General features: G+C 37.7%; 1 protein-coding gene across 2 annotated transcripts in view; it reads left to right on the top strand.

Moving 5' to 3' along the window:
- The window catches only part of NUP107 (nucleoporin 107), a 43415-nt gene that overhangs the window by 4112 nt on the left and 15928 nt on the right, over window positions 1–23375 (top strand). For both annotated transcript variants that reach the window (XM_082422733.1, XM_082422732.1), the window contains exons 5-14: window positions 2770–2914; window positions 7107–7210; window positions 9584–9711; window positions 10410–10458; window positions 13108–13179; window positions 13580–13668; window positions 15714–15792; window positions 17547–17660; window positions 21222–21312; window positions 21461–21537. In XM_082422733.1, the coding sequence (XP_082278859.1) occupies window positions 2770–2914; window positions 7107–7210; window positions 9584–9711; window positions 10410–10458; window positions 13108–13179; window positions 13580–13668; window positions 15714–15792; window positions 17547–17660; window positions 21222–21312; window positions 21461–21537 (948 nt within the window). The remainder of the gene's footprint in view (window positions 1–2769; window positions 2915–7106; window positions 7211–9583; window positions 9712–10409; window positions 10459–13107; window positions 13180–13579; window positions 13669–15713; window positions 15793–17546; window positions 17661–21221; window positions 21313–21460; window positions 21538–23375) is intronic.

The following is a 23375-nucleotide window of genomic DNA, read 5'->3' as shown; positions in this document are numbered from 1 at the left end:
TGATCTAGTCATTGAACAGTTTTACTTTGCTTATGAAACTGGTTTATTTTGGCAATGTTTATTCTTATTCTTCTTAAAAACATGAGTGAATTGACTGCTTCTGGGTTTAAGCAAAAGAAGATGAGTTTTATTTACTGCTTCAGAACTGCAGGATTAATAGTAAAATTGTTACTCTTTTAAAGGCTAGGATAGAGTAAATATATACTGATTATTACAAAATGTTTGGAAATTACTTTGTAGTCAAAGATACTGTCTTGATTTGTTTTGCCTATTTTATTTTATTTTGTAATATTTATTTTCCTTATTGTTTTGGCTGTTTCGGGTCTTAATTGGGGCGCACGGGATTTTCGTTGAGGCATGCGGGATCTTTTCTTTACGGCGCGTGGTCTCTTTGTTACGGCGTGCGGGTTTTCTCTCTCTAGTTGTGGTGCGCGGGCTCCAGGGTGCGTGGGCTCTGTAGTGGTGGCGTGCGGGCTCTCTAGTTGAGGCGCGAGAGCTCAATAGTTGTGGTGCATGGGCTTAGTTGTCCTGTGGCACGTGGGAATCTTAGTTCCCTGACCAGGGATCAAACCCGCATCCCCTGCATTGGAAGGTGGATTCTTTACCACTAGACCACCAAGGAAGTCCCTGTTTTGCCAAATTTGATATCAGCTGTGAGAAGTGGTCTTAGATACACAGATTGCCCTGAAGGAAGTACAGTATTTGCTATGTTGATTTTACCATGTGTCTACCTGCCAAGATTTGGTTATGGACCAAAGTACTTTTCTGAATGCAAGATATCACTGCTGTGTAAGGTTTTCAGTTTGATCTTTATAATAATGATGATGAGTATCCAGAAGGGAGTAAACTATCAATCAGTCTTCGGTAGCTGAAGCTAAGCTCTCCTCAGCGCATAGTTACTACCTCACTAATATATAGGGCCCCAGCACCCATCTTTAGCATTTTTCCTTGGGGAGACTGATTTAAAGGTACATTTTTATTGTGGCTCATGCCTGGATTTTAAGTAAAGGTAAATTTAAAAAAGATTTTTATTACTATTTTTTAATATGTCCAAAAATACAATAGTAGAGTAAGCCTCCATGTATTTATTGCCCACTTTCAACAGTTATCAGCATATGGCTGATCTTGTTTCATCTACACCCACAAGCATTTCCCCCACATTATAGTTCCCAGATTTCATACCATTTTATCCATAAATACTTCAGTAGGTATCTCTGAGACATAAGGATGCTTTCTTTAACGTAAATACAATATTGTTAACACGTCTTACCCCTCCCTACACACACAGAGTAAGTCCTTTATCATTTCAAATAGCCATTTTATGTGTACTTTTTTCATTACAATACGTATTTCATTAAGTGTTCATACTTCAGTTGTGTCAGACTTTTTTTTTTTTTAAATATTTTTTTTAAACGTTTCTTTAATTAATTAATTTATTTATATTTATTTTTGGCTGTGTTGGGTCTTCGTTTCTGTGCGAGGGCTTTCTCCAGTTGCAGCGAGCGGGGGCCACTCTTCATCGCGGTGCGTGGGCCTCTCTCTGTCGCGGCCTCTCTTGTTGCGGAGCACAGGCTCCAGACGCGCAGGCTCAGTAGTTGTGGCTCACGGGCTTAGTTGCTCTGCGGCATGTGGGATCTTCCCAGACCAGGGCTCGAACCCGTGTCCCCTGCAGTGGCAGGCAGATTCTTAACCACTGCTCCACCAGGGAAGCCCTGTGTCAGACTTTTTAAGTTGGTTTGTTCAAATCAGAATCCAAACAAGCTCAACACATTGCATTTACTTGGTATGTCTCTTAAGTATTTTAATCTATAAGTTTCTCTATCATTCTTTTTTTCTTTACCATTTATTTGTTGTAGAAACTGGGTCATTCATCCTGTACTGTTTCCCAAAATTAAAAAATTGATTTGAACTAGTCCTAGAGCAATAGGACTAAAGCTGATATTAGTTTACTTATTAATATCAGCTTAAATATTACAAAATGGAATCTTTATTGGCTTTTTTTTTTTTTAAGTATGGGGTAGTGCAAAGAAGAAAACAAAAAAGCTGGGACTGGAACTTCCCTGGTGGCGCAGTGGTTAAGAATCCGCCTGCCAGTACAGGGGACATGGGTTCGATCCCTGGTCCCAGAAGATCCCACATGCAGTGGAGCAACTAAGCCCATGCGCCACAACTACTGAGCTTGTGCTCTAGAGCCTGCAAGCCACAACTACTGAGCCCGCGAGCCACAACTACTGAGCCCGCATGCCACAACTACTGAGCCCGCATGCCACAACTACTGAAGCCCGTGCGCCCAGAGCCTGTGCTCTGCAGCAAAAGAAGCCACCACAATGAGAAGCCCATGCACCACAACGAAGAGTAGCCCCCACTCGCCGCAACTAGAGAAAGCCTGTGCGCAGCAAGGAAGACCCAGCACAGCCAAAAATAAATAAATAAATAAATAGATATTAAAAAAAAGAAGGAATATACTGCCTTTTTTTAAAAAAAAAACCCACCAGGACTTCCTTGGCGGTCCAATGGTTAAGACTCCGAGCTCCCAACGCAGGGGGCACAGGTTCAATCCCTGGTCGGGGAACTAAGATCCCACATGCCTCATGGCATGGCCAAAAAAAAAAAGCCATGATTTCCTTAATAAAATGGCCTCATGGCTCTCTTTTAAAAGTGAAAAACACATACCTATGGTCTTTAAAAAATTTTAATAGTATTAAAGTCTTTATTCACTCAGCAGCAATAACCGCATTACTTTTCTGTATCTTCCTTTTATTTTTTCAGGTAACTAATCTGGATGACAGTAATTGGGCCGCTGCATTCTCATCACAGCGTGCAGGGCTCTTCACAAACACAGAGCCCCACAGTGTAACAGAGGATGTAACTCTCAGTGCTGTTATGTTACGGGAGGACGATCCTGGAGAAGCTGGTAAAACTTCGTTTGTAACACAGTAGCTTGTCCTTTTACTAAGATCAAGGAAATTATCTCCTATTCCTGAACATCATTAAAAAATATTTTTTGTTAAGCCAACTAGTTATGGTAATGGCTACGACATTTGATGTAGTAGCTCTAGAAGGTTGAGAACCTCACGTTAGTTCTCAGCTGGAGCGGCATTTTGCCGTTTAATCTTTCAGTATAAGTAGTAGCGTGTTAGGTTATTAGACTAGTCTCTAATATTTTTATTCTTTCCATATTTGTGCTGTTGAAAGAGCTTCTCTTTTTCTTTTGGTTTAATTTTTATCTGACATTGTTGACGTGTTTTATTTGGCCTGGATGCTAGTGCTGTTTCTTCAAATAGTACTGTGACTATTCTAACTTTACATTGGCTATTACCATTCCCTTTTGGAAAAAAAATTTGCTTTTAGTGCCTCTGTACCTGCACATTATGACATAGGTTCTTCTTCATTTTATCATTATAAGCTAACATATATGAGTGCTAGTCAGTATGCTAACCACTGTGTGAACACTAACTCCTTTCATGGTCCATTGAATAGATACAGTAACTGTTTCCATTTTCAGGGAAATGAAACTGCGGCTCAAAAAGATTAAGTAACCTGCTTGCGCTCACCTGGCTAGGAAGTGATGGCACCAGGATTTGAAACTAAGCAGTTTGATTCCAGAGCCCTTCTCTCTCTCTCTTTTTTTCCTGATAAATTTATTTATTTATTTATTTATTTTTGGCTGTGTTGGGTCTTCGTTGCTGCGCGCAGGTTTCTCTGGTCACTTCGAGCAGGGGCTACTCTTTGTTGCAGCGCGCGGGCTTCTCATTGCGGTGGCTTCTCTTGTCGTGGAGCACGGGCTTTAGGCGCGCAGGCTTCAGTAGTTGCAGCACGTGGGCTCAGTAGTTGTGGCTTGCGGGCTCTAGAGCGCAGGCTCAGTCGTTGTGGCGCATGGGCTTAGTTGCTCCGCGGCATGTGGGATCTTCCCGGACCAGGGCTCGAACCTGTGTCCCCTGCACTGGCAGGTGGATTCTTAACCACTGCATCACCAGGGAAGTCCCAGAGCCCTTCTCTTAACACTGTGGTGACCACTGCTTCTTTGTAGTATTTGCCAGTTGTAAGTACTCAGATATTGAGTGACTCAAAAGTACTTTGTACTTAATCTATAAAATATTTCATTTTTCGTATGAACCATGGCTGAGGCCTTAAATATTATACAGTATTGTAGTAGAGTGTATGTATTTTCCCTGAGTAAAACATGTCATTTTAGTATCTATTATAACTTTCTCAGCTACCTTGTTATGGTATACTTAAAATACAATTCAGATGTTTCAAAATTTGGCTCATGGTTTTGTAGTAATGGTCAACAGACTACTGAATAATACATTTTGGAATCTTAAAAGACTTGTAGGTAACAAAAGACAAAATAAATTGGACTACATCAAAATATGTGTCAAAAGAACAATAGAGTGAAAAGGAAACCCACAGAGTGGGAGAATATATTTGCAAATCATATATCTCATGAGAGATTAATATTCAGTATGTAGAAAGAACTCCTACAACTCAACAATAACAGAAAACAAACAACTCAATTGAAAATGGACAGAGGACTTTTAGACATTTCTCCAAAGAAGATATAAAAGTAGCCAATAAGCACATGAAAATTTGCTCAACATCAGTAATGTTGCATTATTAAGTAATAATTTGCATTAAGGAAAAGCAAATCAAAACCACGAGATACCACCTGAACCCATTAGGATGGCTACTGTCAAAAAAACCCACAAAAACAGAAAAACCCCAAACAAACAGAAAATAACAAATGTTGGCACAGATGTGGAGAAATTGGAGCTCTTGTACATTGTTGGTGGGAATGTGAAATGGTAAACAGTGGTGGTTCCTCAGAAAATTAAAAATAGAGTTACCATATGATTTAGCAATTCTACCTCTGGGTGTATACCCAAAAGGAGTGAAAACAGGATTTTAAAGAGATTTGTGTTCCCTCGTTTATAGCCCCATTATTCATAATGGCTAAAAGGTAGAAGCAACCCAAATGTCCATTGATGGATGAAGGTTAAACAAAATGTGGTATATACTTACAGTGGCATATAATTCAGACGCATGCTACAACATGAATGTACTTTGAGGACATTATGCTAAATGAAATAAACCAGTGGCATAGGGACAAATACTGTATGATTCCAAATATGTGAGGCACCTAGAGTAGTCAAACTCATAGACATAGAAAGTAGAATAATGGTTGCCAAGGTCTAGGGAAAGGGGAGAATGGGGAGTTATAGTTTTAGGATTTTTTTTTCTTTTTTTTTTTGAGGTATAATTGACGTAACATTCTGTAAGTTTAAGGTGTACAACATATTGCTTTGATACACTTGCATATTATTAGTGTTAGCTAACACCTCCATCATACTTTCACATCACATAATTATCATTTCTGTGGTGAGAATATTTAAGATCTAGTCTCTTAGCAACTTTCAACTATGTGATACAGATTTATTGATTATAGTCAATGCTGTGCATTAGATTTCCAGAATTTACTCATCTTCTAACTGCAAATTTGTACCCTTTAACCAACATCTCTCAATTCCCCCACCCTCTAGCCCCTGGAAACCACCATTCCACTCTCTGTTTCTATGAGTTTGGCTTTTTTAGATTCCTCATGAGTGATATAGTACAGTATTTGTCTCTCTCTGTCAGATTTATCTTACTTAATGCCTTCAGGGTCTATCCAGGGTCTATCCTGTCACAAATAGCAGGATTGCTTTCTTTCTCATGGCTGAATAATATTCTGTTGTATATATATACCACTTCTTTATCCATTTATCTGGTGATGGACACTTGGGTTTTTTCCCTGTCTTGGCTATTATGAATAATGCTGCAGTAAGTGTGGAAGTACAGATACCTTTTTGAAAGCCTGTTTTCATTTCCTTTGACTATATACCCAGAAGTGGTATTGCTGGATCATATGGTAGTTCTATTTTTAATTTTTTGAGGAACCTCCATACTGTTTTCCATAGTGGCTGAACCAGTTTACATTATCATCAATAGTGCACAAAGGTTCCCTTTTCTCCACATCTTCACCAACACTTGTTATTTCTTGTGTTATTGATGACAGCCATTCTAACAGATGTGAGGTGATATCTCATTGTAGTTTTGATTTGTATTTCCCTGATGATTAGCGATGTTGAGCATCTTTTCAGGTACCTGTTGGCCATTTATATGTCTTTGGAGGAATGTCTGTTCAGTTCCTCTGCCCATTTTTAAATCAGATTGTTTGTTTTTGAATTTTATGAATTCTTTATATATTTTGGAGGTTAACTTCTTATCAGATATATAGTTTGCAAATATTTTCTCTCATTCCATAGGTTGCCATTTCATTTTGTTGATTGTTTGTTTAGTTGTATAGAGCCTTTCAGTTTGATATAGTCCCACTTGTTGATTTTTGGCTTTTATTGCTTGTGCTTTTGGTGTCATATCCAAAAAGTATTGCCAAGACCAGTGTCAAGGAACTTTTTCCCTACATTTTTTTTCTAGGAATTTTACAGTTTCAGGTCTTACTTAAGTTTTTAATTCATTTCAAGTTCATTTTTATGAGTGATCTAAGATAGGGGTCTGAGTTTGTTTTTCTGCATGCAGTTATCCAGTTTTTCCAGCACCATTTATTAAAGAAACTATCCTTTCCCCATTCAGCATTCTTGGCTCCCTTGTCAAATATTAATTGACCATATATGTGGGAGTTTATTTCTGGACTCTCCATTCTTTTCCATTGGTTTATGTGTCTATTTTTATGCCAGTACTGTTTTGAATACTATAGCTTTGTAGTGTAGTTTGAAATCAGGAAGTGTGATGCCTTCTGCTTTGTTTTTTCTCAGGATTGCCTTGGCTATCCTGAGTTTAGTTTTGCAAAATGCAGAGTTCTGTGGTCCCATGGTGGTGATGGTAACACAGCACTGTGTATGTACTTACTGCTACTGAACTGTACGCTTAAAAATGGTTAAAATGGTAAATTTTGTTATCTGTATTTTACCACAATTATATATTTTTAAAAATACAGCAGTTAAAAAAAAGGATCTGTAGCTATATTTTTAAGTTTTTAAAACAAACAGAATTACCTAGAAGTATGTCATTTAACTCTTTCTGTTCCTTTTCTTTTTATTGTGTTCTAGCATCCATGAGTATGTTTTCTGATTTCCTGCAGTCTTTTTTGAAGCACTCTTCAACTACAGTTTTTGACCTTGTGGAAGAGTATGAAAACATTTGTATTAGTCAGGTAAGTTAATTTCACTGCATTGCTGGTCAGACTTCAGTACTCTTTAAGTTTTTTTTGAACAGCATCAACTTGTGAATTTCTATGCCAAATTTAAGGAGGATGTCTTGGGGTGTAGTGACAAGTGTGGCATGGCTAGGAGGTCAGCCAGAGCAGCTCTGCTTTTTATGCTTTGAGAGTCCGTATAATATTTCTTTTAAGGACAAAAGGATTCTGCATCTTTGAAAAAGGAAAACCCAAAATATACAAAGAACTTAAAACTCAACAGTAAGAAAATGAACAATCTAACTGAGAAATGGACAAAACATGTAAACAGACACATTACCAGAGAAGATCTACAGCTGGCAAATAAGTATGGGAAAAGATGCTTAACATCATATGTCAACACAGCATTGTAAATCAACTATACTGCAATATAAAATAAAAATTTAAAAAAACACATCATATATCATTAGGGAATAGCAAATTAAAACAACAAGATGCCACTATACACCTGTTAGAATGACCAAAATCCAAAACACTAACAAAACCAAATGCTGGCAAGGGTGTAGAACAAGAATTCTCATTCATTGCTGGTGGGAATGGAAAATGGTACAGCCACTTTGGAAGACAGTGTCTCAGTTTCTTACAAAACTAAACATACTCTTACCATATAATCTAACATTCATACTCTTTGGTATTTACCCAAAAGAGTTTAAAATATATGTCCACACAAAAGCCTGCACATAGATGTTTATAGCAGCTTTATTCATAATAGCCTAAATTTGGAAGCAATCAAGATGCCTTCAGTAAGTGAATGGGTAAATCAACTGTGGTTCATCCAGACAGTGGAATATTATACAGCCCTTAAAAGTAATGGGCTATCAAGCCATAAAGAGATGAGGATTAACCCGAAATGCATATCACTAAGTGAAAGAAGCCAATATGCAAAGGCTACATATGGTGTGATTGCAACTATACGATACTCTGGAAAAGGGAAAACTTAAAGAGAATAAAAAGACTAGCAGTTGCCAGGGTTCAAAGGGCGGTAAGGATGGAAAGTGGAGCACAGTGGATTTTTAGGGGAGTGACATTATTCTGTGTGATATTATTATGAGGGATACATGTCATTATACATTTGTCAAAACCCATAGAATGTACAACACCAAGAGTGAACCCTTGTGTAAACTATGGACTTTCAGTAGTAATGACATGTCAATGTAGCTTCAGTGACTGTAACTGGATATTGATAGTGGGGGGTTAGGTTGTGTGTATTTGGGGGCAGAAAGTAATGGGAACTCGCTGTACTTCCTACTTAGTTTTGCTGTGAACCTAAAACTGCTCAAAAAATTAAGTCTCTTTTAAAGGAAAGGAAAGGACTTCAAGAAACTATTGCATTCAAGAATAATTGAAATAATAGTAATAGCCAACATTTTTTGAGCATTTAATATTAGTTCAATAACCAATTTCTGAATTGTTCCATTATAAAAGCAGTAGCTTCATTAAATAACAAAAGCGATAATAATCACCTAGTGAATCACTGGAGTTAGGATTCCAATAGAGAATTTATTAAAGGAATGAGAAATACAGATAATACTTTTATTAAACACTGGCCTTAAGACAGAAGTAACATTACTTTGTGAATACTTTTTAAAGGGTGGGGAAACCTGTTGTTTTGGTAGTGATTCTTCATTTTCTGAATGAGACCAATCCTGTCTCTTAATTGCCCTTGATAAGGAGGTAATATTCATAACCTTTGAGAAAGGTTTCTTTTACCCTGGGTCCTTAAACCTCCTATTAAATAATTTGGTGTGTGTTTCTGTGAGGAACATCCATATCTTTCATTAGACTTCCACAAAAAGTCCTCAAATGATTAAGAACTACTGTTTTACAGCAAGGAGGGATTTTGGTTAAGGTTTGGTTAGAAACGACAATGTTTTGGTACCAGTCTTAGGAAAATATTTTTCTTGATTTTTTTATATGGTATAAATTTTTCAGATAAAATTTGAAGATACCTTACTTTTAATTTTCATTGCTGCTCTGTTGGTTCATGTTATGATTTTGTTGGGTGTAGGTTAGATTTAGCTTATCTTCTGGGTTGATGTACAAGGAGAAAAACGTACTCATGGCTGTTATTGTTGAATCTGAACTCTAGAGTCTGTTAAACTTTTACATATATACCCACATAAACACACCTTACTTCAAATTAAGGCCATTTCTAGTGGGAATGTTATATTACACTCAATTTAAAAAAGACAATAGACAGGAAAAATTTATAATATAAATAGGTACATATATAAAATATATATAATTAGTTTTAGCACTATGTACTTGAAGAATACAAAGTTGTGACTCAAAATTATAGAAAACCTTATTACATTTGTATTTTTAATTCAGGTGAATATACTGAGTAAAATAGTGAGCCGAGCAACACCTGGACTTCAAAAGTTTTCAAAAACAGCCAGTATGCTCTGGCTTCTTCAACAGGAGATGGTCACGTGGAGGCTGCTGGCTTCTTTGTATAGGTAAAGTTGTGTAGGACTTCAAAGAGAAATAAACTGGCAGATTAACTTGGAAGTTAGAGTAAGATGTGTTTGGAAATAGGTTCTGCCATTTTGTGATACCTACCATTTCTAATGCCTTAGTTGTCAGAAGTGAGTTAACGAGGAAAGGGGAATATTAATCATAAAGCCGGTAGCTACCAAAAATTGGATACATGTAAAGATTTAAGGAAAGTGCTAAAAATATGGCAATATTTAGAAGAGGATAGATTAAGAAAAAGAACTGACAGATAAACTTTATGTAATGTGGAAGTTTGAGAGAAGTTAACCAAATTTTTCTTCTCTCAGATGCTCCTTGGTTTTGGCTCTCATTCTGTTACTTTCTCATCTTAATGAGAAAATCTTGAGAGAAAATTATATTTTTTCATTTTGGCCCTGTGAAAACATATTGAAAAGTTAAGTGTATGCTTTAGCAGGTAGCCATTAAAGACTTTGTAGTTTGTATCTTCAGTAAATATCATTTTTGTTCAGATGTCAGTATTAGATTCAGAAGGCATTTACTACTTGATTTTTGCTTTTAAAAACATGTTGGCTAAGTTAATTGGAAACTCATTTGTTTACAGTGGATGGAATGCAGGCTTCTGCATGTATCTAGCTTAAAAAGGTGATTTCATTTACTCATGTGAAATAAGGCTTTTTCATTTTGTGTTATTTTTCCTCAGAGACAGAATACAGTCTGCATTAGAAGATGAAAGTATGTTTGTAATTACTGTAAGTTTTATATTAAATTTTTTCCTTTATAAATGCTTAAAAATTCAAATATTTTTAGTAGTAGAATTTGATTTTTGACCCTCCATCTAGAGTTTCTTCATTTTAAAAATTTTACAAGTAAATAAAAGATACAATAATCAAAATTGATCTACATTATAGAGTAAAAGTTTAAAGTTCTCTTTTATCCCTCTCACTGTTCTAACAATTTAGTATGTATTCTAACAGACATTTTTCTCTGCATCTTTATACATATATACACACACAGTTTTGTGGAGGTTTTTTTGAAGATCAAGTTGAGAATGTCATTTTGAAATGTTTAGTTGAACCTTGGGAAGGTCAACCACAGTGTTCTAGAGATGCTTTCCTTCAGACAAAGGATCCTCCAAGACAATGAAGGCTATGCCTCATTATCCTCGAAATCAAACATTGACCTCCTAGGAAATTTGAGGGAGTTACCCCTCAGGCCATTCAGCAGAAGCCTTTTTTTAATGCAGTCTGGGTGAAGTGTTGCAGGATTCAGTGACTTGGGTCCTAGTAAAGGTATTAGTCAAGTTGTTAAATTGTGCAAACTTCTCTGCAGCACTAGAGTGTATTTTGTTCTCTCCTAGAGACTCCAAGCAGAGAGAAGATATAGCCTGAAGGGAATGAGTCCCCAGGCTCTGTCTCATTCTGTAAATGGTCTTTCCATATTTTTCTTTTCCTCCCAGCAGACCCAGGGGAACTCAGCCACGTTGTCCCCCCTTCAAAAGTCAGCACCTTCTACAGTTAATGTTTGAACAACACGGGTTTGAACTGTGTGGGTCCACTTAACACACAGATTTTTTTCACTAAATACATACTGCAGTACTACATGATCTGCAGTTGGTTGAATCCTCAGGTACAGAACCTCGGTTACAGAGGAATGAGCAGTACAGAGAGCCAACTGTAAAGTTACATTTGGATTTTCGACTGTAAGGAGGATCGGTGCCCTAACCCTTGCATTGTTCAAGGGTCAACTGTATTTCTTTCTTTTAAAGCAAAATAATTTTCAAGCACTGTAACTCCAACCTGTCAAAAGTCAAACCCACTTTGGTCCTTCAGTGGATGGCACCATAGCCAACTTTCCAAGGAATCCAAGTGTTCCCTAAGCCAGCACTTCTCAAACTTTACTGTGCACATGAGTCACCTGGGGATCTTGTTAAAATGCAGATTGTGGTTCAGTAGGTCTGGGGAGGGGCCTAAGGTTCTGCATTTTTAAGAGGCTCGCAGGTGGTGCTGATGCTGTTGGTCTGTAAACCACACTCTGAGTAGCCAGGGTTTAGACCCTGCTCTCTGCCTCATCTCAAAATTTAGTCCATCATCAGATCTTGCTCACTCTAGCTCTTCTGTTCTGACTCTGACCTCTCATCTCTGTTCCTGTTGCCATCACTTAAGCCAAAGCCTTCATCATTTTTTGCAGGAATTATGGCAATAGCTTCATCTAGTCTCCCTGCTCTATACATACACGTAGTTTTTGGGGGAGGGGGGTTGGTTTGGTGTTTTTTTCTTTTTTACCATATAGTATGATTTCATTTATACCTTATACTGAGAATTTATTATTATTCATCAATATTTCTTAGTTTTTTTCATGTCAATTTGTATACGTTTACCTTATTTTTTCATAGTATGCCAAAGTATAAATGTGCCATAATTTTTTTCAGACATTCTGCTGGACATATTTGTTTCCAGTATTTTTGCTATAATTATCAATAATGCAATGAACATTCTTCACACTTACCTACATATTTGAGTATTTCCTATATTTCTGGAAGTGAATTGTTGGGACAGAGTTTGATAGAGTTTGCCATGTTGCCTTCCTAATGAAATGTACTAGTTTACACTCTCACAGTGTGTGAAGATGTTTACTCTGCCATCAATCATTTGATTTTGCCAGTTGGAAGGAAGTTACCTTGTTTTTTGTTTTTCTAATTAATTAATTTATTTATTTTTGGTTGCGTTGGGTCTTCGTTGCTGCGTGCAGTCTTTCTCTAGTTGCGACGAGTGGGGGCTACTCTTCGTTGCCATGCGCGGGCTCCTCATTGCGGTGGCTTCTTTTGTTGTGGAGCACGGGCTCTAGGCGTGTGGGCTTCAGTAGTCGTGGCACGTGGGCTCAGTAGTTGTGGCTTGCGGGTTCTAGAGCACAGGCTCAATAGTTGTGGCACACGAGCTTAGTTGCTCTGCGGCATGTGGGATCTTCCCAGACCAGGGTTTGAACCCATGTCCACTGCATTGGCAGGCGGATTCTTAACCACTGCGCCACCAGGGAAGTCCTAAAGTTTTTAAATGTTAGTTTCCTAATATGCCCCATGACTGCATCCTACCCTTTATTATGATTTGCTTCATTTTGTTTTGTGTTTTATTTTTCCCGAAAACAACATCTCTGGGGAAATAGAACTTAAAAATTTTAAGCATAACCAAGAATTAAAATATCAAGTAAGAGCAGCTGCACATTGATCTAGCAGTTTGAAACTTCCTTATAAAATTTTTTCAAAGGTGAATGTACAGATTTGCTGTGTTAAAATGGTTATGGGTGGTTAAGTATACTTATTTCAGATTCTCTTACCTTTCTGTTGAAATAATGTTCTTGAGGATCTTCTTTTCTTTCTTTCCACCATTTTTTTTTTTTAATAGGTTCTTAATGCCAGTGAAAAAGCAGTTGTGGAAGCATTATTTCAGAGAGATTCACTTGTCCGACAAAGTCAGGTATGACTAGAATTTTTACATTTTTTTTGGTGAGATATGGAGAAAGGTAAATGACATAAAAGAAATGAAGTTTTTTAAGTCAAACTTTTTTCTTAATTTTTTTCTTTTTGACCTTTTAATTTATAATTAAAAAGAAGTAAGAACCTTGTTTTTTGTTTTCAAATAATAGCCCCACCATTTCCAGGAATAGCCTGTTAAAAACTATTATTCCTATAGAAAATATCTTTTACCATAATATTTATACATCTTTTAAAAGTAAAAACAGTGATAGAAAAAATTGTTACTTGGTATTTTTGAATTAGAAACCCTTTTTTAAAAAATTAATGGTAGGAGTAATACTACTTCAAATAAAATACTTACAGATTTTATAGTTAATACTCCTTTTCCCCCCCTTTCCTAGCTGGTGGTAGATTGGTTGGAGAGCATTGCCAAAGATGAGATTGGAGATTTTTCGGATAATATTGAGTTTTATGCAAAGTCAGTATATTGGTAAGTCACTAAACTTTTATTGTTGAAGTCATTTAATGTTGGTTTTGTTTATTCATCTTTCAACAAATATTTATTCAGTTCTTACTGAACTCAGTCTGTGAGCAAAACAGATAAAAACCCTGCCTTTGTGGAATTTATAATTGTATAGGAGAGTTAGACAGCAAATAAATATATATCCTATTGGGTGCTAAGAGCTTTGAAAGAAAAAAAAGAATCAGAGTTGATGGATAGAGGATGGTAATGGGAGTTACTTTAAGTAGAAGAGGTGACCAGGGAAGGCCTCTCTAAGGAAGTAACAGGTAATAAGAATAAGAGGTTTTTAAGAAATAAAGGAGGCCAGACATGCAAAAATTTGAGGGACAAGTGTTCAGGGCAAGAACAGGAACTACAGAGACTCTAAGAAGGTAAAGCATTTGCACAAGGAGGCCAGTGTGAACACAGCAAAGAAAAGAATGGTAGGAAATGAGATTGAAGAGAGCCAGCTTATATAGGACTTTTACAGGTAGCCAAGGTAAGGGTTTGGGACTTTATTCTAAGTGTGATGGGAAGCCTTGAGAATAAAAGAATGACATGGTCTGATTCACGTTTTCAAACAATCACTTTGCCATATTTTCTTAATAATCATAATTTGATTATCAAGACGACAATTCTCCCATGTTTCTAGCTACTTGTATGTGTTTTTGTTTTTGTTTTTTAATTTCTTTTCCCTGCATCCTTCAGTGCTTCTAAATTATTGTAAGACCTTGAAACCAGAAAGCAAGCACCCCTAGGTTAAAGGGACAGTTTATTTCAAGACTTAAAGAAAAAGTTCAGTTTGCCTTTGAATTCAGTAACATTATATATGTATCAAGTCTATAAATCATTTTTTTTTCTCTGCTTAACTAGGAAATTAGTGCTACCAAATTTTTTTTTAATTAATTAATTAATTTATTTATTTTTGGCTGTGTTGGGTCTTCGTTTCTGTGCGAGGGCTTTCTCCAGTTGCGGTGAGCGGGGGCCACTCTTCATCGCGGTGCGGGGTCCTCTCACTATCGTGGCCTCTCTTGTTGGGAGCACAGGCTCCAGACGCGCAGGCTCAGTAGTTGTGGCTCACGGGCTTAGTTGCTCCGTTGCATGTGGGATCTTCCCAGGCCAGGGCTCGAACCCGTGTCCCCTGCATTGGCAGGCAAATTCTTAACCACTGCGCCACCATGGAAGCCCAATTTTTTTTTTTAAAATCTTAAATCTTGGTTAGTTGTGGTTTTTCTGAGAGAAAGAGAAATTTTCATTTTCAGAAAAAGAAAATTTTTAAGTTAATATGTCCTGTTAAGGTTTTTACAAGTTTTTTATGAGTTAGTCTCCTTTTCTTGCCAATCAATAGAAGAGAATAGAGAATCCTAAAACAGAGCCACACTTCTGTGGTCATTTGGTTTTTAATGAGGCATCAAAGCAATCCAGTGGGGAAAGGAATGTCTTTTGAACAAACCATGCAGGAAAAAACTGCATATCTATGTGAACAAAGATTAACCTTGATGCCTCCCTCACACTGTACCCAACAGTTAATTCAAGACGGATCATAATCCCCAATGTAAAAGCTAAAACCGTAAAGCTCTTAGAGGAAAACATAAGAGGACATTTTTGTGACTTGGAGAATAAGCGATTGTCACAGAAAGCAGTAATCAGGAGAAAGAGATTGATTTGACTTCATCTAAATTAAAACCTCGTTAAAAGACATCATTGAGAAAAGGAATTGGTGGCAATCCGCAGACTGGAAGAAACATAAAGAACCTGTAGTTCATAAAGAACTACAACTCAGTAGCAAGAAGACAGCTGGATAAAAAGGACAAAGATTTGAGCAGATTCCTCACAAAAGCAGATAGGTGAATGGCCAATAAGGCATGAAAAAGTGCTCAACATCATTAGTCATCTGAGCTAAAATGCCCTTTTATATTAGCGTTTTGCATGTTTTTTCTGAGTTTGTGCTCTCTTTCTTTCCTTGACTTGACTTTTTTAAGTAGACCTATTAAAATTCCTCGTTTAAAAAAAAGTTGTACTTATTCTTTCAGGGAAAATACTCTGCATACCTTGAAACAGCGGCAACTCTCTTCTTACATAGGAAGTGTCCGTCCTCTTGTCACTGAATTGGTAAGTGTTCTTTGAAATGGAAGTTGCCTTCAAAGTTAAGTGATTTTTATTCCTAAAGGCTGAGAATTTTTATTTTCTTGGATCATTGTTTTAGTTTCCTGAAGGGCTGCATATACTATTTAACTCTAAAAAGTACTAAGTTGCGTTTGAATTTGATGGCATATATTTGAACCCATCTGTGGCCTATAGATTGTAAATTGTAAAAGAAAGTGTAGAAAGTGTTCTTGATTTGCCAGCATTAAAACAAATTAATTTTGACTTTATAGCAAGGTTTGACTCTGCAGCTGTAAGGTGGTGACCTATGAAAGCTCTTTTATATAGAAAGCAAGGGAAAAAAATAAAGCTTTGTGAATTAGCTTGAGGTTAGAAGGGTCATTCTAGGATATGAGTTATAGGAGTAACAGTGGATTTGAAAAGAACGGGAGTCTAATTATTGTAGAAATGAAGGAACAGAGCTTTGTGGTAGGTGGAGGCATGTGAATTAAATGTTTATAGTGAAGAGTGAGAGAAGTAAGTAGCAGTAGAAAAAATAGGTAAAATTCCATTTGGTAACAAAAGTGTGTTTTGATGAAAATTATTGGGAAACTACTTCAAGTTCTTGTAATAAATTGTAGCAAAATTACCCCTGTAGCAAGCAACTAAAAATCATTTACCCTTAACATCTGGAAAGTGGTGATTTCCTTTTGCCAGAAAGAAACTATGTTCCATAATTGAATGATTATATCTGTCTGCAAAATATTTGTGAAACTAGCCAATTGACCTATTATGCCTTCCAGTTTTTGAATTGATAATGATATTACTCAGTAACATTTGGAATAAGAATTACTCCTCTTTTAAAGTCACATTAAGATAGCTTTTCATCTCAAATTCATCATGTAGATCAGGGGTCCCCAACCCCGGGTCCGCAGCCTGTTAGGAAGCGGGCCACACAACAGGAGGTGAGCGGCAGGCGAGTGAGCGAAGTTACATCTGCCGCTCCCCATCGCTCCCATTACTGCCTGAACCAGCTCCCCTCCCCACCCCCCTGCCGTCTGTGGAAAAATTGTCTTCCACGAAACCGGTCCCTGGTGCCAAAAAGGTTGGGGACCGCTGACGTAGATCATGTGTGCTCTTTGCCGCAAAAGTGAGGACACTATGTTATCCCCAGTGTTCAAAGGCACATTTCTTTTTATTTGTGAAAGGTAGTTGGTAGGAATAACTGAGGGTGGAGGTATTTATTAGAAATCTGTTTTAAAATTTCTTTTGTTGGGTGTTGGTGTGCTTTGTGTAGCATTAGTCCCATACTGGGCTCTCTTCTCATATGTTCTCAGAAAGAACCAGCTAAGCACCTTCTAGTCACAGAATGCATTGTGATTCCTGCAGTTTCTCCTCTGCTCATTCTCCATCTAGGCCTCATTCTGTTTAGGATTAACTGGGCCATGTAGTTGCTACAACAGGGTAAAGCTCCAGTCAGCTTGAATTATGAGTAGAATTTCTAGAGCTGCTGGGCTGGACTAGGGCTGTTTCCAGCTTGCGTGACTGAAGTATGCACCTTTGTGGGCCAACAGAGTCTGTTTTGAATGGGCAGCAGAAAGCTATGTGGCTATTTGGGACACTTGTGACACTTTCATTCCCTTTGTTACTTAACTAAATTCAGTGAATTTATTTCAGTATGTAATTCAGGAGACATTTATCATCTCTTGATGATGTTTAAATTGTCTGTGCATATAAAGAATTTATAGTTGATGATTTAATTAATTAATTAATTTTTGTAGGACCCTGATGCTCCCATAAGACAGAAGATGCCCCTTGATGATCTGGATAGAGAAGATGAAGTCAGATTACTTAAATATCTTTTCACTCTGATTCGTGCTGGAATGACAGAAGAGGTAAATGATGTATACCCTGCTTGTCCAATACCAAAAAGTCACAGACTGTAAGTTGGAAAGGATCTTTGTGACCACTGAGAGTGCCTCCTCAATGCAGTAATCTTTTTCACAGTATTTCTGGATCTAACTCCCGTTCCACCATTTCTAGTGATAAAGAACACATTACTTCAGAAAGCAGTGCACTTCATTTTACACAACTCTGGTAGAAAATTCTTTGTAAGGAGTCAAACTTTGCCTTCTCATTAGTGTACTGCATACCCTAGGCATAGCCCCATTATTTCTAGTTTGGATTTTTTTTTTTTTAACAAATTCAATGAAGACTTTTTTTTTTTTTTTTTTTAGTACATTTATTTATGGCTGCGTTGGGTCTTCATTGCTGCACGTGGGCTTTCTCTAGTTGCGGCGAGTGGGGGCTACTCTTCATTGCGGTGCGCGGGCTTCTCATTACGGTGGCTTCTCTTGTTGTGGAGCACGGGCTCTAGGCGCACGGGCTCAGTAGTTGTGGTGCATGGGCTTAGTTGCTCTGCGGCATGTGGGATCTTCCTGGACCAGGGCTCGAACCTGTGTCGCCTTCATTGGTTGGCAGATTCCTAACCACTGCGCCACTAGGGAAGTCCCTATTTCTAGTTTGGATTTTTAAGAGTTAAGAATAAGTCTGACCCTAATTGCTCTTCTACAGTTGACACTGTCTAGCATTTGAAGACTATGATCCCCTCAAATTTCTTCCTTTTAACTTCACCTCTTTAAAATGTAACCTCCTGGGCTTCCCTGGTGGTGCAGTGGGTGGAAATCTGCCTGCCAATGCAGGGGACATGGGTTCGATCCCTGGCCCGGGAAGATTCCCACATGCCACGGAGCAACTAAGCCCGTGTGCCACAACTACTGAGCCTGCGCTCTAGAGCCCGTGCTCTGCAACAAGAGAAGCCACGACAGTGAGAAGCCTGCGCACCACTCGCTGCAACTAGAGAAAGCCCGCGCACAGAACAAAGACCCAACACAGCCCAAAATAAAAACAAATAAATATATTAAAAAAAAAAAAAGTAACCTCCTTTGTGATAGTTAAGGTCTTGTGTGTAAGATGTGAAGTATGTGATTAGACAGCTTACTGGATGGCTTTGTGGACTTTTTAGATGAGGTAGTCTGATGCATAGGAGCTTCAAGCTTCAGATATTATGTTGTACCTGTTTTGCTGTACTCTCGGCGATGTTCTTTAGATAGAAATATGTTAGCTCAAAGTGTTGTTTGTTCTTCTGTGTTACAAACCACTAGCATATATTAAGTAATTTTTATAGTAGTAAGTGTTGGATTATTAAACATCATTCTTATTTTTTAATTAAGGAAAGAAGGGGAATTCCCTGGCGATCCAGTGGTTAGGACTCCGAGCTTTCACTCCCGAGGGTTTGGGTTCAGTCTGTGACTGGGGAACTAAGATCCTGCAAGCCACGTGGGTGGCGCGGCCCAAAAAAAAAAAGGAAAGAAAGAAAGAAAAGAAGTAACACGTACTCATTTGTTCAGAAAATATTTGAGTCCCAGCCACTCTGCCAGGTGATGTGCAGGATACTAGGAATCACAATGGCAAACAAGGATGTATTTTTAAAAACAAAACAAAAATATAATCACATTATTGAAAGCCTTGAAAAATAAAAACTCTCAAGGTCCCACTACCTTTACATAATCACAGATAGGGGGGTTTTAAAATTTACTTACAAACCTTTTTCTTTCGTACATCTTTTTAATATAATCGTAAACATAGTATACTTCCAGGGTTTTTTTTTTTTTAACATCTTTATTGAGATACAACTCAAACACCATACAATTCACCCATTTAAAGTGAATAAGTCAATAGTCTTGGTATATTACAGTATTGATTTTTTCATTGTGATAAAAGATATATAACAAAATTTGTCATTTTAACCAGTTTCAAGTGTAAATTTCAGTGACGTTGATTACATTCACAGTGTTGCGAAACCATCACCACTATGTTTCTAAAACTTTTTCATCACCCCAAGCAGAAACTCCGTAACCATTATGCAGTAATTCCCCATTTCCCCTTTCTCTCAGCATTTGGTAACCTAATCTACTTTCTGTCTCTATGCATTTGCCTATTCTAGCTATTTCATGTAAGTGGAATCATACAATATTTGTTCTTTTGTGTCTGGCTAATTTCACTTAGAAAAATGTTTTTAAGGTTTTGCATTCAAATTTTGTCCTGCCTTTTTTAGATAGCATATCAAATATTTTAAAAATATTTTTCCATGTTGCTACATAGCTTTCATAATTTTTAAAAGTCATAAATCCAAAATGATGTTTTGGGTATGATACTTTTTAACTGGTTCAATTTTTTTTAAAATATTTATTTATTTATTTTTATTTATTTGGCTGTGCCGGGTCTTAGTCACGGCATGCGGGATCTTCGTCGTGGCGTGTGAGATCTTTTAGTCATGGCATGTGGGCTCTTAGTTGCAGCATGTGGGATCTAGTTCCCTAACCAGGGATCAAACCTGGGCCCCCTGCATTGCGAGTGTGGAGTCTTCACCATTGGACCACTAGGGAAGTCCCTTAACTGGTTGTATTAATCAGATTCTGTAGGTTCAAATGATAGAAGCCCAACTCAAATTACTTACAGGTGGGGGATTGATTGTCTCATGGAACAGAGAAGTATAGAAGGTTATATCTGGTTGTAAAAGCAAGATTCAGGAACTTAGAAGATGTCATTAGGATACTGTATCTCCCAGGCTCTTGACACTCCTCTCTGTGGCTTCATTCTCAAGAAGCCATTTGTGTCAGTGATGGCCACCAGCAGCTCCAGCCTTATATCCTCCTGCAAGCTAGCAACCTCAGCAAAAGGAGTGTCTCTCTTTCCCAACATCTCTGGCAAGAGTCCTGGGAGTGATTCCTGTTAGATCACATGCCTAATCCTTGAGTTCAGAGATGGAATCATATGACCTACTCAAACCATATGAACTAAATGGGGAGAGATGGTTCCTAAAGAGATGATGGACCAACAAACATGTTTCTGTCTCACTGGTATGTCAAGCTCATCTGATTGGTCACATTTAACATGAAGAAATATCATCTTTATGGGCTGAATGAGCAATAGCACCCTGTCATTATAGAGACTAACAGTGTTTTTGTAATACTTTTACATAAATCAGGGGTCATCAGCCTCTTTAGCCCATTTGTCTCTAGCAGAATTACATGCCTGTGGGCACCATGGACACCTAGTGGTAAGCCCAGAATCAAAGAGCAAAGGGACTATTAGGGAAAGAAAAGGAAGGAAGGGAGGGAGGGACGGAGGGATGGAGGGACCACATGGAGGGAGGGAGGGAGAGAGGGAGGAAGGAAGGAAGGAAGGCAGGCAGGCAGGCGGTCAGAGACCACAGAAAGACATGCATATGGCTAAAGTGAAACGCCATTACTGATTGTCTACACCATCCTTTGTGACATCTATGCCATAAGTTATCTAATCCTCATAAATTGCTTGTACTTTTCTCTAAGGCACAAGTCCTTCTTCAGTACTGCATTGGTTATATGACCAACCGCTCTTTCTTGTTTCTGAAGGCACAACGACTCTGCAAACGCTGTGGTCAGGCATGGAGAGCTGCAACACTTGAAGGCTGGAAGCTCTATCATGACCCCAATGTTAACGGAGGTATTTTAATTGATTTTATTCTGAGAGTTGGGGATATATTTAGCTCTAAATGGCAGTTTTGTGAAGTATAGCTTTTGTTTTTAGAAATTGTTGAAATTAGGAGATCTCATTTTAAACTATAAACTTTATTTCTTTTACTGTTTTATAGGAACAGAATTAGAACATGTTGAAGGGAATCCATATAGATGCATTTGGAAAATAAGTTGTTGGAGAATGGCAGAAGATGTAAGATATAATAAAATATTTACTGATACTGATTTTTACTCTTAATTCACTGAAGGCCTGCTGAAGATGCTATGAAATGTTGAGAGTAGTTTAAGACTGAAGTTCCTGTTTTCGAAGAACTTCCAACCAAATTGAAGAACAGGGTAGGCTTTACGAATCAGAGTTATTCAGACACACTGAGTACTAAGAATTAAGCACTGAAATAAGGCAAAAATACAAAAAAAGGTAGCAAATGAAGTCACAGATTAAGCACTGGGCTGGCTTCCAAAGAGAGAGAATTGAATCGATCTTTTAAAAATTACTAGGATTTGAGTTGTTGGGCATGAAAAGCAGAGGAAGGAATTCTAGGTAGGATGCCTAGGTTGGGAAAACTCAAGGGAAGGTAGGTTTACCAGGTTGGAGTAGAAGGCTCACAAGAGGAAATACAGTCAGTTCTGTCATGACACCACCTACGCATTCCTGAAAATCACTACCGCCTGACAAATTGTGCAGAAAATCCACAGGGCTTTTAGGGAAAATGGAATTAAGAGCACAGTACTCAAAAACCACCAGTGACACATAAAAAGTTAAAAACTTAATAAAAACAGCACAGTGTCACACTGTTAAATAAACACATAAATGCTGCAGTAAATATGGCAGTTTACCTTGAAAAAGAACTGGAGTCTGCTTGTGGAATGAGGTGTCAGAGGGTTGCAGCTTGTAAGTTATTGAGAAGTGATAGAAGGAGGTTATCTGAAATGAAACAAAATTGTAACAGTTGGTGTGGATGGATTTAGCTTATCGTACACCTGGAGAGCTCAGGGAGCTGGTAGATGTTTGAGGAGTGTCAGTTTTGTGTATTTCCAAGTGGCTTGGTTCAGTTAGGTGTTGTTTTCTGTATTCAGCTAATGCTTCTTGTGCACAAAATTGTGCATAAGGAAATGGGAAGTTTATATTATGTTCAAATCGTTCCTTGATATATCAATTGCATTGGAACAAATTCACATTTTCAAAACAAGCATTGTAACAGAACTGACTGTAATGGGAAGATGACTGAAAAAGGTAAATTAGGAGCAGGCAGTGGTGGTCCTCAAGTGCTGCTCTAAGGAATGGGAACTTCATACCATAGACAGTGGTGAGCCATCAAAACCTTGAGGGCACATGGCAGCAGTGCCTTAAGAAGATTAGCATGGCAGTGGAAAATAGGCTTAAAATTGAATGAACTAAATACTGAGAAACTAGTTGGGAGCCTGTCAGAGTTATTCAGACACTAAGTAATAAGGGCCTGTCCTGGGTTAATATGGAGAGTAGAAAAGAAGGGAACAAAAATGGTCAGGACCAGAAACTGGAAACAACGCAGAGGAGGACTCAGTTGTATAGTGAGGGCCTCTGAAGTCTCTTGTTTGGATGATGAGAAAACAGGAAATGTCATTAATAGAATCCAGAAGTAAAATGGGATAATTTGATGAATATAATTAATTCTACTTAGGAATTTGATGCAAACGGATGCGTGACAGGCTCCAAGTGTGCCTTGTTTGGATGTTGTTCTTAGGTCAGTATCAGGTAGTATTAGGTATTTAGGAACTTTATAGGGGAAAACACCTATACAGATTCTATCTGGAATAAAATTTGACTGTAATAAATAACCAAAGCATCCATTAGATTTGAATCTGCTTTCACTCTGTATTTGAAATTTAGATATTTGACTTTTCAGGAAGATCTCAGCATTGGCTATGTCAAACTAAGGGGTCCTTCCTTCTTATTCCCCCACTAGATCTTTTACTAAAGTTTAGAAACTGTCAGGTGAGTAAATAAGTTCATTTTAGAAGACACTGCAGATTTCCAGATTATGAAAAAAG

Source organism: Balaenoptera physalus, assembly GCF_965194825.1.
Source record: "Balaenoptera physalus genome assembly, chromosome: 13".
NCBI lineage: Eukaryota > Metazoa > Chordata > Mammalia > Artiodactyla > Balaenopteridae > Balaenoptera > Balaenoptera physalus.
Note: the sequence above shows the minus strand (reverse complement) of the source record. Positions and strands in the feature narration are given on the sequence as shown.